This window comes from Odontomachus brunneus, unplaced genomic scaffold (assembly GCF_010583005.1).
Source record: "Odontomachus brunneus isolate Ranch 3 - 2012 unplaced genomic scaffold, Obru_v1 Obru_scaffold_082, whole genome shotgun sequence".
Lineage (NCBI taxonomy): Eukaryota > Metazoa > Arthropoda > Insecta > Hymenoptera > Formicidae > Odontomachus > Odontomachus brunneus.
In genome coordinates, this window is record NW_022639532.1 from 1,158,026 (window position 1) to 1,174,534 (window position 16,509).

A 16,509-nucleotide genomic window follows, 5' to 3' on the forward strand; every position below is an offset into this window, starting at 1 on the left:
AGAGAGAGAGAGAGAGAGAGAGAGAGAGAGAGAGAGAGAGAGAGAGAGAGAGAGATGCCGCGGGAAGGTGAAACAGCGAGAGAGGATCGGCGAGGCCAGGGAGGAACAGATAGAGGAGGACGAGGAGGGTTATAGGTGGTGCAATGTGGATGACAAGGATCGGCGACGTTGTATATATGTACCGACGACACGCCTGCTGTCCATTGTTCACGTCTAACGCATTATGCGCATCATTCATGGCCTTTTACGCCAAGCCTCGCGGTACGCCAAGTTCACGTTAACTCACGAGAACTCTCGAAACTCTGGAGTCAGGTAGATTTCAGGTGAAAGAAGGATTCCTTCCACGGGATGGAGGAAGGAAAGAAATTGTATTATCTCATCCATGAGATCTCTCGTTTTTACGTGAGAAAATTTATCTCCTCTCTCTCTATCTCTGCGAACGTCTGCAAGGGAGAATTATCAGCGAAAAACGCTAATTGTACGTATCGTTCACGGTTCTTTCGTGCATTATACGTAACGTATGTGCAGTCGTGAATCGCGCGCGCGTTCTTGCACACACGCATTTTTGTGCATTACGCTCCAATTTTTTGCGTCTACGAGCAAGGCAATAACTCCGTGCGAGTTCCTCCTCCGACTGCGAGCCGCTCTTCTGGAAGAGATCGCTCGCGCAACTTATGGCGATTTAGGTCGGTTACGTTGTACGGTATAACCCGGGGATATGCTGTGTTACTTTAAATATCGCGATGCTGAAGTAGAACTGTGCAATAAGACGCGGAATACGTAGTACCCAGCGCACGTCCGGGGTAATCCCGGGGCCTTAATCTTTCCCGTGGCCGGTAATCTTTCTTTAATTACACCGCGACAGTAATGCGTTCTCTAACTGATATTATCGACATATAATGACACAAAAAACATATCATTACTCCGCATATTTACAGCGAACAATCGACTGTTTCAAATATCGCGAAACGAAGTCCCTGTAACACGCGTGGAATAACGACGAGTGCAGGAGATTAATCCATTTTTAATAATATTCTATCTCGCACTGAGTCCTATTTTCCTACATAACGCCTTGTTTTGCTTACATACTATCTACGTACTTATTCATATATATTTTTTCCCATCTGACCCTCTATATTTAGTTCAATGCACTAAAATTATTCACGCACCACTTTAATCAAACATCTGTACACTTGCACGCCGTCTAACCAAATTATATTTTAGGAACAAAAATGTGCTGTTAAAAAATGTCTAGAATTAGGTTACTAGTACCCAGGCACTTTTATCTTACTAGAAACATAGTGGAATTGAAGAGAATTTATATGAAAAAAAAAGAAAACTATATTATTTTCTCCGTGTAGTTGCCAGTCGCGAACAATTTCCACAGGAATGTAACACACGCGGAAAAAACAACTCCGTTAGTGTAACTGAATTTTCTGTTACTCGGGAATTAAATGAAAAACTCGGTTGTTGGAACGAAAAAATTCCTGTAGGAAGTTTCTACTTAGACAGTTGCTTTTGGTTATCTCAATCGAACTTTAATGCAGCTGAATGTTCAAAGGAGTGTTTTCAGTCACAGTGACAGGGATGTTATACTTCTCGAGTTTTTCGTCTAATCCACGTCCAGTTATCCGAAATGAAATTTTCTTTCCCCGTGCAGATGCACATTTTCGGGTTATTCGCGCGATTCTCGAGCGTAGAATCATCCGACTAGCTCGTTATATCGTACAAACATCGTGTATACATGATCGGATAATATTGTCGCATGGAAATTGTTCCCAACTAATTTCCCACGAAAGAGGGTCGTCGCATAGAAGCGCTTCTATCTCTCCTAGGCCCTGGTCGGTGGAAAGTGTGGAAAGAAAGCGCCGAGTTGAACGGTTGAACGAACCACTTTTCTAACGTTCGACGAGCACTCGATGCTTGCACTCGGGACGCACGATGCAAGCTGCCGCTCGTCAGCCCCGCGGAAAATATACAGGTTAAGATGCGGCCACGTTGTCATTACGTTACATCACGTTATATTATTTGTACGATGCGCCTGACGGTTACATACGATTATGCAATTACCGCGGAGAAAGAGAGCCGACGGATACGTCTGAGGGGTTGGAAGGGAAAAGAGAAGAGGAGGACGTTGCTCGGAATCATTTCGAAAGGAGTGCATTTATTAGACGCGAGTTTACTTGACACAGTAATAGCATGATCCTGTAATTACACGCGCTATCTCGCGCGCGCGTGCGCGCGCGCGACAGACAGCCGTAAACAGTTCTGTAAACAACCGCCTGTTGCAACAGCACTCCGAATGTAAACGCCAAGGGTACGTGGATCGTCGCCGTTCTGTCGTAAATGTCGGGCCGTTAATCATCCGTCATACTATATGCGACGTTATTCTATAATTTTACCAGCTTACGTATACACACACATACATATACACACGTAAATATATATATATACACATACATACATACATACATACATACATACATACATACATATATATATATATATACACCTCTTCTAAGAGATAAGCCATTTCTTTCACACACAGAACCTGTCCTACCGCTTCTCGTGGGCTCATTCGTTTATACATTTTAATTAATTACGAAATAAATATTGAGAAAATTTCAAAATGGTATATAACTTTTATAATATTATTTTGACCTGTTCTATCCGTACACGGCGGTTGCTCGAATAGTTACTAGACACTCTGTGTGTGTGTGTGTGTGTGTGTGTGTGTGTGTATATGCATGTATGTATGTATGTATGCATGTATGTATGTATGTATATGAACCGCGCGATCTCATTCGTGAAGTCGAATTGATTTTACGCCCCCACTCGGTCCTCCATTGCCGGAATTAAAGCCGGGAGAGAGGAAGAGGTAGCACTCTCCGGCGAATGTTCCGACGACGACATGCTTTGCGGAACTTAATAAAACGTTACGCCCGGGTAAAAATAGTGTTATACGCATTTTAGCTTCTATGACTAGGAAGCGAACGTAAAGCCACTCTGCACAGCGAGCGGAAGAAGAAATGAAGGATCCTCTTCGTTCTCGGGACGCGAGACAATTACCGTGCCGGCAGTGCACAAGTTGTGCAAAGGAACGGGATCTTCCTTCACTCACTCTTGGTCCGGTGTTACTTTGACAAATTCAACGAATGATTTCCGAATAAAAGCGAAGAGCGAACGGTCGGCCAAACGGTCGTCGCACGTGACATATTCGCGCCGGAAAATCAATTTTACTTTCTTGCACAACGCGGCAGAGCAATACCCCTCGCGATTAATCCTTATCTGGGCAGACTATATTTTTCACGCAGTCGAGCGAAATTGTGAAAATATTTCTTGGAAATACTCAAAAAGTATTCAAACATCTGGCATCACCGTCTTTGGTTTTTCGTTGAAAAATGATGTTAGAGCAAACAAAATCATTCAATTTCAGATATAACAGAAGTACAAATTTCATCTCATATATAAGAAAACTCAAACTTATTCTAACCTAAAAATGACAAAAAATGACTTTTTTGGTACTTTTAGATTAGAATCTCTCGTAAACCTGACGTGATAGAGCCGTCTGGGCTTTTTAAATTTAGAAGGCTAAAAATCTTCAGGATCATCTATACAGTCTGGTGGTCAGAGCAAAAGTTAAAATTTGTCGGCTTGTATAATTAATTGTATCGATCTGTTAAATTATTCGTGTAATCGCGTGTATAAGAGAGATGATTGATTTATTTTGATCGTATTTTGATTTATTTTGAGTACATTCTACTTATTTATTTTGATTTATTTTGATTTATTTGATTATATTTGATTTATCTTGATTTATTTTGACTACGTTTGATTTATATTTGATTATTTTGATTGCTGATTGGTCAAACAAAATTTTCTTCGATTATGCAGTACTCAATACTGCTGCTCGAATGAGGATTAAATGAGGAATGATCTCGCCGCGTGATCGCGTCCGAAATGCTCTGCCGAGAAAATAGAGTCCGTGATGAGGCCGACCTACATCGCGAGGATGCAAGGATCGCATTGGATTCAATCATATTCGTAACTTATCGCCTCGGCGACCCATTTACGCTTTATCGCCTTCCTCCGTCGCGCGGAAGGGATGGAAGATTCTGAAAATAGTAGTCGGACAATAGTGGCTTACCGTTCGCTGGAGGACAATCCGCAGACCCTTTCAGCTCGATATCTTCGACTGGCAATCGCAGAAGTACGTTCCGCCAGGAAGTTAGGTTTCAGCAATGATTCTTAGAGGTGGCATCTCCTACGATCCGATTGAGCAATGCTAGCGTAATGGACGAAGTAGTTTCACCGACACAGAAGCTCGAGCCCGAGAGAGCTGTTTATCGGATAAACTGAAAATACGAAAACTAAGTAGATACGGGTAGATGCGGGTGCGAGGACCAAATGAAATTGTGCCGGCGAAAAGGGATCCCTTTCGCAAAAACATGTTTTTCCAGACCATAATGGTGCCACTTCGCGGAATTATCGATACGCGCGAGAAGTGCGCGTTGTTTTTTTCTCGTTAACGCGCCTCCGCTTCCGTGAAAACGCGAAATTGCGCTCGTAATTTTGGAAATATCTCGCGCGCGCGCGCGCACGGTCGGCTCGGAAAGTTCGATGTGCCTTATTTGAATGCGGAGAGAGAGACGCCGAAAGCGCGGGGTAAAAAGCCACATGAGATGCGAATAATGGGCTGTGGCCGTTGACAGGAACGGTCGTTAATCAAGCCGATTAATTGAGCACCGCGGAACCAGCCGCCGCACGAATACCCCGCCGTGGAAAACGGTACTTAAATACTGCATAGCTTACCGATCCCCGCATATAACGAAGCACAACAACGAGGTATCTGGGAAATGGAGCATTTCGCCGATGCCCCGCGTTTCCTCTACCGCTGCGCGAGCGATGATGATAGTCGTGGAATCGGCGTAGTGTACATAGTCATCGCATACAATTGCGGGTAATAATGCCGTCGGGGTAAATGTCTGCCCGAACCGTCATCGTTTGCGTTCTCGTCGGTTCTTTTATTTACTTGCATGTTTTTTTTTTTTTATGTTCTCATTCCTCTCACACCGGCGCAACGTAATTGATTTTCCGCGCGAGAGCACAAATCTATCGCGAGATATTAAATTGTTATGAAGCGCGCTCCGGTCAAACACCCGTTGATTAGGAAACAGAAACGAGAGCGACGGTTTTTCTCGCGTTTGGTTGGTCATTGAAATTCGCTCGAAATTCAAAGACACTCATGGCTATCCACGATTTATCGATATTACGGGAAAAAAATAATTCAGATAACTCCAAAAAACCATTAACGCCCGAAGAATAGATTTGTCGAGTTCGACCACTAAATCGATTACAATTTTATTTATACACAGAGAGGAAAAATACTGAAAAATTTGTTGGGATAAAAAGTTTATTTACACAGGTATTTTTTTAGTGTAGTATCTCTCTCTCTCTCTCTCTCTCTCTCTCTCTCTCTCTCTCTCTCTCTCTCAGCACAATCAAGAATTTATTCTTGAAGTCAGAAAGGAAAGCTATGCCATATTTTACTACTTTTCTGATTGACACACAACCATTCTTTTTCTTCGTTTTACCTTTTCTCACCTTGGAATCGGGTTGAGCAATTTTTACCTTTGTTACGGCCCGTTCACACGAGAGCCATAGATCTCACTGCCAAGGTTGGCACTGCGACACTAATTCCAACTTCATTATAACGTGTCTATATAACTGTTCTTTGGCATAAACTCAAATCCAATCAACAGTTCGCATACGGTACATCGATGTGTAATTGCTCAAATACATTTCCGTAATGAATTCCGCGTTTCACTTAGTTCCGGCTATTACTTTCGCTATTTCACCGGCGGCTCGCCCGTCGTCCGTTGTCCACGGAAAGTAGCGGAATGTTAAGCTTGCTCTCTATTATGCACGGAAATTGTAATCGGCTCTTCACGACCGAAATCCAAGTAAACCGTTCTTTGAAACTCGGCGTTTCTTCCACGTCGTTCTTCGGCGGGCGGAGTTAATGGAGTTAATCGAACGATTCACCGAGATGTTAATGTGCGATGTCTATTCGCAGAGAAATCACTCCCCGCCGCATTAATACTGCTTCTCGTTCTGAAGAATGATTTCTCACCGCGTAGATACGCTCCTATAAAAGCGAGACCAGGTCTCGCGATATTTTCTTCGGAGACAATTCACTTGTTACCGTTTACAATAAACGTGCTCTAAGATAATTAACGCGCGTATTTTACGGACGGTAATAAAATTTCCGATTGTAAATAATGGCTGTTGCGTCGAGTTATTATAGTAATTAAGTCAATGAAAACTTACTTTTCAATGCGATGAGCTTCGAGTTTAATGAAATTTTCCGGTCTTGCGAAGTTTAGCGTAACACGATTTTACCGTATTTCTCCATCTAGAGGAATTGTCACCTCGCAGTGGAGACACAGCGCTAAATCAGGAGCTACTTCAACTTTTTGTCTCTCTTTCCATTGTAGATGAAAAATCTAAGGAAATAGCAATTGACGAAGCACAAAGAAATTGTCAAAATCGAGAGACGTAGAAATCGCGCACCTGGCAGTCTTTATTGCAACCTTTTGCGTAGTCATCTCGAAAGTCAGCTGAAAATTAAACGTTTTTTTCCGATTTCGACCTTGCAGACGCCCTCGAGAAGGATCTAGACTACCTGCGACCGTATACGCATATACCTGATGCCATTGTAGATATGGCGGTCCCTTCGTCTAAGTTTTTCTCAAGTATACTATGTGCACTGCCATAATGGTAGGATAGTCGAAGGTTCGGGATCCGACCTCCTGTATACATAACAGGTAGGGTGGATCCACCGAGGTGCGCACCTGCGTTTCCTGTCGTTCATTGCACAGGGACGCGCACCTGGCGGACCGGAAGACTGGTCACTGGCACGAAAAATGCGTCCAATTTTTATTTTTACGCACGTAAATTCTCTATCCTCACGAGACACAGGGTGCTTGAAAAGTATCCATACAAGAGAAAAGAAGAGAGAAATTTCACTGAGAGAAAGATTTCACTGTTATTACCTGAAACTTTTCTCAGATGAGATCTTCAGACTTGAATTTGGAGTTGGATGTAAGTTTTTTTAATGGAATAGAGCGATTACAAATGTAACGTGTTGCAATATATTATACTATTCACCCGACAAATTTAGATCTAACTCTGAATTCAAATCCGAGTATCTCACGTGAGACAAGTGTTAAGTAATGATCTGTTAAAACAGACTTAAGAGAGGTTAAGCTAAAAAGTGAATGGTCTGCATTTTTCCCTCTAATTACGATATTTGGCTTGCTTCTTTATTTCATTTATTTGCGTTTCTGTAATATACGAGAGAGAGAGAGAGAGAGAGTGTGTGTGTGTGTGTGTGTGTGAGAGAGAGAGAGGAACTATACGTGACAATAAGTATGAAAATGGTAAATTCTCGAATCCGCTGAAAAAAGACTCTAAACACTTTCGCGGACAAGCTTGCTCTCGTTACACCTAGGAAACCTAGAAAAGTAATTACGTCGGAGGAAATGTGTACGGCGATTTTTCACTCTCTTAATTAAAAGGCGAAGAGACCCGCGCGAAGGCATTTTACATTTCACCGGCCTCAATTATCATGAAGGACCCCGCTTTGAATCATATCTGCCCTTTCTCGGACACCGCGTATATAATTGCGCGTAATCGTATATCGCGCTTTGTAGGACGCAGTCCTAGGGGCACACATAGTGAGAGAAACTGCACTGGAATTTCCAGTAAATCAATGAGTTTTTAGGTCAAGGATCGGATATAGTTGGTTGATTCTATTACTGCGGCGGGTTTCGCGAGTCGTATTCTCGTCGAATCATCTCGCGCTATCTCCGGCGCGTGATGATTTGTTATTATTGCACCCAAAAATGTCTAATCTCACGTCTTTAACAGGATTTCCTTATATTATAGCCGCAAGAGGATTTCTCTAAAACTAAAAGGAGAATATTCCAGGCTACAACTGCTTAGAATTAGAGGAATCTGATCTTTTATCTATAATGCAAGTCTTGTTTTTAATAGACATTTCTCACGAACCATGCAAGTTCATGAGAAGCAAAGTTTTCTTCAATCAAAGTGGTTCGACCAAACCTCGATTTGTAATCATTACATCCAAAAATTTTCACCCAATCTCGTAAAGGATATGCACGGGTTAATACAATTGTTGTACTTCGAAGTTCTTTCTTTCTTCAACCAGTGCGTTTGGTTCATTCATTGACCAATCAAACTTCGTTCCTCGTGTTCGCGACAATTGTCAAGTGTCGGTCGGATCGATGGGGAAAAATTTCGTAGCTTCTCAATCATATTAGTCATCGACGTGAACACACCGCCGCTACCGAGTGTATAATCCAGCCGGTTTATCGACACCGCGTGCGTCACGGATTCAATTTCCGCACTGAGCGATCTGACGTCACGTCTCGACGACGACTGCTGGGAGGACGTCACGGGAGGAGATCGTATCTACGGGACGTATCCACCGTCTTCTCCGTTCGCCAAGGTGTCGTCGTGGTACGCGACGAGGGGCGCTCCGAGGAAGGTGGGCGCCCCCTCGTCGACTGTGTGTCTTTTATTTGCCACAGGTGACTCATCGAAGGGGTTGTCTATCGCGCGTGTAATCGAGCACATGTTAGCTGCGCCGCGTGTGCTCGTGTGTATTCGCAGGTCGAAACCTCATCAGGTGACGCGCCACGTGCGCCTCTGTTACACGCGAGTCAACATTATAATATAAATAGACAATACCTCCCGAAGTGTACGGTGGCGTACGGCACGCGGGAAAAAAGACCACGTTATACGGTATTGATTCAGTAATTTGATCAATGGTGTCAGGAGTACTCGATTTTAATAGTGCTTTCGGTATGACTTTTGGGTATTTATATGGTCGGGTACACCTACACTCGCGGGTATTATCCGGAAAACTAGATAGTAAGTATTATTTCGTTATTAAAGAAGAAAGAACTCACAAATAAAATTAATGATAGGAAAAAGGCTAATATGAGTTCAAGCACAGTAGTTGTAGCGCTATGTACCAAAATTGGTAAAATCTTGCTTATGTTAGGAAATAATGTAATTTATTTTACAAAGAATATATAAATAATCAAACGTTTCGGTTCATCCATGAACCCTCTTCCGTATATATTCTTTGTAAAATAAATTACATTATTTCCTGACATAAGAAAGGTTTTACCAATTGGTACATAACACTACAACTACTGTGCTTGAACTCATATTAGCCTTTTTCCTATTTTAATTTTATGTTATCTTGTTATCTCATATATTCATTGAATGAACTTCAGCCGCGTGTTGCTCACGTGCGGAAGACGCGAAGCCCTCAAGTTAATGGATTCGAGTAAAACCTGAAGGACCCGGGTATACTTGGATATTCGAAATTGACAGCACTCGATTTTATATCACGCACAAATCATTACAGTCGATTTAATGTACCGTGCGACACGCGAGAACAACTCCTCCTCGTGAGGTTTCCGAGGTGTATCAGCGGCCTCTTCCTGTATCATTCGAAGTGCTAACGCCGGAACGGCTAAAGTGGCCATTCTGGTAGCTAAGTGCTCATTTATCAGTCAGGAAGCTCGCTCTTTAAAACGTTTCATTAGTACCGGCGATGGTGTGAGGAAGATCGAGCCTCCACCTGGTCGGTAAGGTAAATTTCTCGCATTTTCATGCGCGTAATGTGACAAACGTTCCTCCAAGCGGCGTATCAGATTTAAACGGGACGGCGGACCTACGGCGCCCAAGCATTTATGCATGAAACAATCGAGCAAAGTGCCGCTGCGCGAAATTCGTCTCTTTGTGACGTGACGTGACGGCGAAGCGGGTCCTCATTGCGTTATTACGTGCGCTCGCACGTTCATTGTGCGCGCGGATCGTGTTCGTACACACGTATACACGGGAGCGACGTGGCGACGTAAGATAAGCTTTCGATATCAAGTGCCGACGCCGATAAGCCACATTCCGGATGGCAGTTCTCCTCCTACACCGGCGCCCGGTCGTCGTGTTAACAATTTCGCCGTCCGTATCGCGAGTGTATATATTGTGTTGCTTTCGCGCCACGGTGCGTTCACCCGTGTATTATCGATAATTTTCGATAGATCTCATCCGCCCGCTTCTCCGGCGGCGGGCATGGTGCCATGGTGATGTGGATCGACCTGAACCGGGCGTGTGACCCCTGCAAGGCATGCTGGGTATGCCTCGCTCGGCGGCTCGGAGTTTCCATTCTTTGCAGGTAAACCTTCTCGTGACTCCGCGCTGGAAGGGGAACTCACACGAGATTGCGGATGATCAGGCGCGTCGTTTAAAAAAAATGAAACAAAGAAAAGAGTATTGTGATGACGTTTTGCGACAATACGTTTATTCCTCTCGATTAACTGAGATGCAGCTTGCAAAACGGTTTAAACACAATGAAGTAGGAAACTCACCGAACTTAAAATTACTGAGACTTATTATACTGTGTGTTGGCTTGCCAAGTAATTATATTATTATTTATTAATAATAATAATAATAATTGTTATTATCGTTGTTTATTAGTAATAATAATTGTTATTATCATTATTTATTATCATTTATTATTCTTGATTATATTGTTAATTATATTATAAATATTTAAAGTGGGGAGTTCACCAAACTATGAAAATTGAGAGTTTACATTATTGTGTGTAACGGACTTGCTCAGTAATTATATTATTAATTAATATTAGCATTGTTATTGTGTATTATCTAGTGTTTTTAACTATTATACTATTATATAATTGATTATACTATTATATTATTAATTATATTATTATATTATTAATTATATTATTATATTATCAATTATAGTATTCTATCATTAATTATATTATATTACTATTGCATTCCGTTGGTAATGGCTCTCAATTTGTACAGTTGAGCTCCCAACTCTATTGTGTCTAATTCGTTTTGCAAGCCACTGTATAGATCAGCTGTGTCGACAGGTGTTGATTCGCTGACACATTAACATCGAAACATTAACGAGAAACGTTTCGCGAGGAGCAATCCTCGCGTCTAATTTGATCGTTTTTCATCATTTACACGCGACCGTTTTCGGTCAAATAGGACACGTCCGTTTCCTCGCAATCCGCCGGAGTCACATGCGCGTCCTCATGAAATCGTGACGCCCCCTACCTTTCATTAAAGTTTGATGCCGCGAATCGCATATATCTCCGGATATATATCCGTGCCAGGTATTAATATCTCGCGCGCGTTCGTATCTTTCGACGACGGCGCTGGTAGCGCGCTATCTTGACAGATCGCGATGTTTGCGAGCGTAATAAATTTTCGCGCATTAGTGGCTTTAATTAAAGTGTCCGTGACAATCCTGGCTAGCGCGTCGGGTGCAGTCTCGCGCCATCGCCATGGTAACTGTATATTCGGTAATATCCTTTGGTGAATTAAGTAAGATTATCTAAAATGTTGCGCACACGCACGCGCGCAATCTTAGTGGACTGCTCGGAGAACTCCCTATCCGCCGAATATTAATATTAACCGTGTGTCTGGAAGCGCCGCGAGACAAAGGCCGATTGTTTTCGGCACTCTGTACATGCGTCTGTTTTCTAAAACCTCGTTACGGCTCGTAATTGGCTGCAGGCGGCGCATTAGGGGAGATTAATAGGCGAAGTAGCTGCACGGATCATTAGGTAGTCCTTGCGGCAGGATTTTATGGCACACGCTTCAAATTCAGCATATCTCGCCCGTATCGGGACTTTGATGCTTCTTTTGCTCTTTTTTCACTTTTCTACCGGTCTTTGTGACCACTTATGAGCGAAGGGGAACGCGAATACCGTTCTGCTACGCCTACCTACTGGTACTGCAGGGTAAGGGAACTCCGGGGACAAAGCCACTCGGAACAAGAAGACGTGGACCTGGAGATTTCGTAGCCATGCGGGACTTCTGAACGGCGATTCCCCCGATGCGAAGCCTATTTCACTCGCAAAGTCCATGGGAAGAAAGATCGACATTGTACTCGGCGGCGATCCATGGGCACCCGTAGAGGGCATCTTAGCTTGAATCTCGCGTTTCTGGCGATCCTACACACCACACACACACACACACACACATACACATCGTGGAGGATGCATGCGTTACGAAATTTTGTGGGGTAGTTGAACGTGGTGTAAGATTCGCTTTTCGCGACGTCGTTAAAGCGTGTTTTCCAGCCTTCGAAAATTGACACGCCGTGATCGTGTAAGGCGAGTCGCGTAACGCGGTTTATAAAAGTGATCACGTAGTCTTCGTATAAAGCACGCCTGGTTTTCTCTCTTTCTCTCTCTCTCTCTCTCTCTTTTGCATGTGTGCTAAGGTATAGAAGTCAATTCGGTATTACTATCAACACGCGCGCGTCGCTGCACTTGCGAGTTCGACGACCCAACATACGGGAGATCGGTGGGCAAACAGTGTCGATAGGCGGATTAATTCACTGGACGGGAACAACGAATGTGTTCTTGACGATTGACACAGTTTGACAATGTCCATAGCGCAGTTGATAGCGATAAGCCGCACATTGATCAACGCTTATTTCATTCTGACGAGGAAGCTGAATCTAAGAGAATTCCGAAATGGTTCAGTCGATAGGATGACACATGGCCACAACGTAAATTAATTTTTAATGTGCGATGATGAGTATATATTAAGTTGATGACACTTAAAGCGAGAGTTGTCTATTTCTGAAGCGAGTATCTATTTTTGAGAATACTTTTTGGTAGTTCTTTTTTTTTTTTTAAAAGAACTGTGTGGTTTGTTTATATTCGCACAAGAGAATATATCTGGTTATTTTCACATTGATCATTTCACAGTGAAATATCGATCAGCTGCTGCAGATTCTACGACAATATAAAGGGCGAAAAGCTGGCTCGATGCGATGTGGAGCTCGTATCTTTTCTTGACACTGGCAACATTTGTTACCTGAACCCTACGGGTTATTTCTTCGGCATGTGGCATCTTCTCAGAAGACTTTCGTGGCACCATGCAGAATGGATCCGAAGAATAGCTGGAAGCTTGAGCCGCACTGTGTCGAATTCAATCACCTGCGGCTTATACCTTTCAAATTCTGTTTTTATGTAAATCACATCGGCGCAGATGTACAGAGTTTGCATTCCGAAAAGATTGGACAAAAGTTGAAAGGATCCCGAAAAAAAAAAAAAAAAAAAAATGAAAGATGGGCACGATAATCTACCCAGAATGTGACAAGAGAAAAGAATTTCCGTCATTACTTTTGGCACAGATAGTGATAAGACCGAAAGGAGAGATAATAGTACAACTTACTGAATCGCTCGTTCAGTAAACGAATGTCGGAACGATGAGGTAAAATACATGCGTCTCGTTCTCGTTATATTTTTGCTCGTTACCGCGAAATATTACAGCAATCCTCGAATCTCCGTATGAACAAACTCATAACATTTATTTTCATATCAAAGATTCATCTCTTTTAGAGGAAACGAGCTCACGAAAGCTTTATCATTCCCGCGTATTTTCCCATGCGAGATCACACATTTTCATCAGGACGATGACGCTTTCTACGGACAAGTTCTGCCAACTAATTTGAATTTTTCGAGTTGGTGCTACCTGTTCCTGTGTTTCGTAATTATGATTGAATTCCTCGGTCAGATGGTTACGCACAGCTCAACCTAGCGTGTCGCGAATGCGCACACAATGAGAAATCTTCTTTAGGTGTTTTATTCCTACGAGTTACCCTTCAAACGACATTCGGACGTGACACGGGTCAGTGAGCACGTACAGCTGGATCTAATGAAGATTTTAACACAATCGATAAATATTTCCGCGCTGGAAGTTAATCTAAACAGGCGTTCGGCGTTACGGAACGCTCGAATAATGGGTGTTGCGCAATGATCGAGGGCGGATACTCGTATTCTGTTTCATTTGACACGACACACACTCACAGTCACGAACAATAAAATTGCAGAAAAAATCTGCACACAATATCAAGGTGTCTCACGATAGTATTCAGCATCCTGTATCCGATGGGCGAGTGCCTCATCCATTTGCGATCCTGATCTCGAGTGCGGCGCTTATGATGCGTACTTGTACCGATTTTATTGAAACGCGTTTAAACGCATATCGATTTGTTTCATAGCAAAAGTTAGAATTTTACTCGATAGAGGAATTCAGAGCGATTTTTTTTTTTTTATGAGAAATTGAGTCCGTTGCGACTCCACGCGAATGTAATTACATGGAATAACTTTGGTAAATTGTCATTCAGATGCCGAAGGTAATTCGGTCATGATACAGGATCGAACAATTTCTGCGCGAATAGCTGTTAAGAGGTACCCAATTTCATGCGTTTCTTCTTCGTTGGTACGGAACACTGGCGTTCCACCATTATCCTGTGCGTTCTGCCACTTTGCGGCGCCATCGTGTCCTTCTTTCGTAAGGAAGAGGGCCTCGGGCGTAGAATGTTCAGGAAGCAAGGTCGGACCGATAATCGTGAGAAAGATGGAAAGGATCGTTGAATCAGCTGAGAGAGTCGAAATACTACGCGAACGAGACAGTTGTGTGTGCATGCGCCGCAACATTTACGTACATACGCGATCACGGATACATTTAGTCGTGTGTGTGTGTGTGTGTGTGTGTGTGTGTGTGTGTATGAGTTGGCGCGAAGGCGGAGGTGGGGAAGAGTGCGAGAGACTTCAATGCTGGAGCCACGTGATCGCAGTGGCAGCAGAGAGGAATCTCGGAGTCATGGCTTGGAGCAAATACAGCGGAAGAGAGTGAGAAAGAGTGAGAAAGAGGAGAGAGAGGGAATGAAGTGAACCACCTCCGAGCATCGATAGAGCAAGAGAAAAGAAAGAAGCAGAAAGACCAAGAGAGGACAGGTCCAAATTCGTCTGGAGGAAGACAGACGCGCTGCTGAGGATGGCGCTTCACCGAGACCGACAGAGATCCAGAGACAGGAATGCAGGCCGAGTTGGACGAAGGAAAGGAGGGAGATGGGAGCGAGAGAACGGCGAGAGCACAGAAGAGGGAAAAGAACGAGGCGAGCTGGAGAAGAAAGATGGAAGAGTATAAGAGGGAACGTGCGAAGAGAGGAAGACTATACGAATGCTGCGAAATAGAAAGAGACATTCACGCTTGAACCGGTGAACAGTCGGTGGGGAAGAAAAGTGGAAAGAGTGGGAGAGAGGTAAGGCAGAAACGCGCAGCTGGAAGGTGAGCATTGGAGAGGGAAGAAGAGGAGAAGAAGGGGGCATATTGGAGGAAGAGAGAGATAGAAAGAGAGAAGGGAGAGGGAAGGTATGATAGAGGGGGACAGATTGGACAGGTAGAAAAGAGAAAGAGAGAGAGAGAGAGAGAGAGAGAGAGAGAGAAAGAAACAAATAGGAGGGAGAGACAGAGAGAATGAGAAGGGGGCACCGGCTCGGTTGGTTCTCTCGGGGTGAAGCGAAGCCAACAAACTCACGTCAGTTCGAAGCTGGAGGGACGCCAGCCCTCCTCGTGTGTGTTCTCCGTTTACTTCATTCTCGTGCCCCCTTCTCGCTATCAGGCGAGAAGGAACACTTACAAACCGTATTAATCTCAAGTGGATCGCGTGGCTGATCGCGACTGGTATCTTCGGGGAGTACACCGAAGTTAAAATCAAAGCAAGTGCGCGGGGGTAACTCGCTGAGTATTCCGCGTGATCGATAGGGGTTCACGAGAGTTCAAGCAGCTATTATCGTTAACGGGGCCGCACTCGGACCGATCGTCGCGTCGGGGTTGGTCGTTGAAGAAGAGCGTTTCGACGAGGCGTGCGCCCAGTGTAATTAAGGCGGTTAACGGAGTCGGGAATATCTGTCCGCCGGCGCGGCGGGCCAAAACCGGTACGAACGTTCTCCATGCGATATAGTGCGCGCCGCCGCGCCGCCGCCGCCGCCGCCGCCGCCACCACCGCCACCACCGCCACCACCAACTCCGCCTTCGTCGCATACAGCCTTCGGAAGGTGCATACACCTCCTTCGTCGTCGAGCTGCCGGTCGCCGTTGCGGTGTACACACCAAGCTTCGTCGTCCACGCCAAGAGCGTCCGTCGTCTCGCGTGACCGTGTATACGCGAGTCCGCGCCCGTACACCTGTGCGTGTGTGTGCGTGCGCGTGTGTGTCCTCAGGTGTACGCGTGTATTACTGTTGGAATGTGCCACCGTGAGCGCGGCACACGGACGCACGCGTAAAGCGAACGAGGGGGCGAGATAAGGTCGAGACGCGCAAGGTGCAAAGTGGTTCGAAGAGGAAGGTTCCCGCGAGATAAGCAGCACGTTCGCTGGGTCCCTGCTCAGCGGTCTCCCTAGACCAGGCTCCGGAAGAGATTTCGGTGTAATTGCGATGCGCGATAAAGGATCGTGCAGGGCGTTGTAAGAAGTCACGCTTGATGCGTGAGGGTTCGCAGTGAACGGAAAGGAAAGGTGAAGAATCGTCAGACAGAGAGAGAGAGAGAGAGAGAGAGAGAGAGAGGGGG

General features: G+C 44.4%; 1 protein-coding gene across 9 annotated transcripts in view; it reads left to right on the plus strand.

The window, feature by feature from the left end:
- LOC116847740 (serine-rich adhesin for platelets-like) overlaps nucleotides 1-16,509 on the plus strand; it is a 74,971-nt gene that overhangs the window by 37,269 nt on the left and 21,193 nt on the right. The window contains exon 1 of one of the 9 annotated variants that reach the window (XM_032823061.1): nucleotides 9,908-10,273. The exons of the other annotated variants lie outside the window; for them this stretch is intronic. Within the exon in view, the coding sequence (XP_032678952.1) occupies nucleotides 10,179-10,273 (95 nt within the window). The 5' untranslated portion in view covers nucleotides 9,908-10,178. Of the gene's footprint in view, nucleotides 1-9,907; nucleotides 10,274-16,509 lie in introns of those variants that run through there. 9 annotated transcript variants of the gene reach the window in all.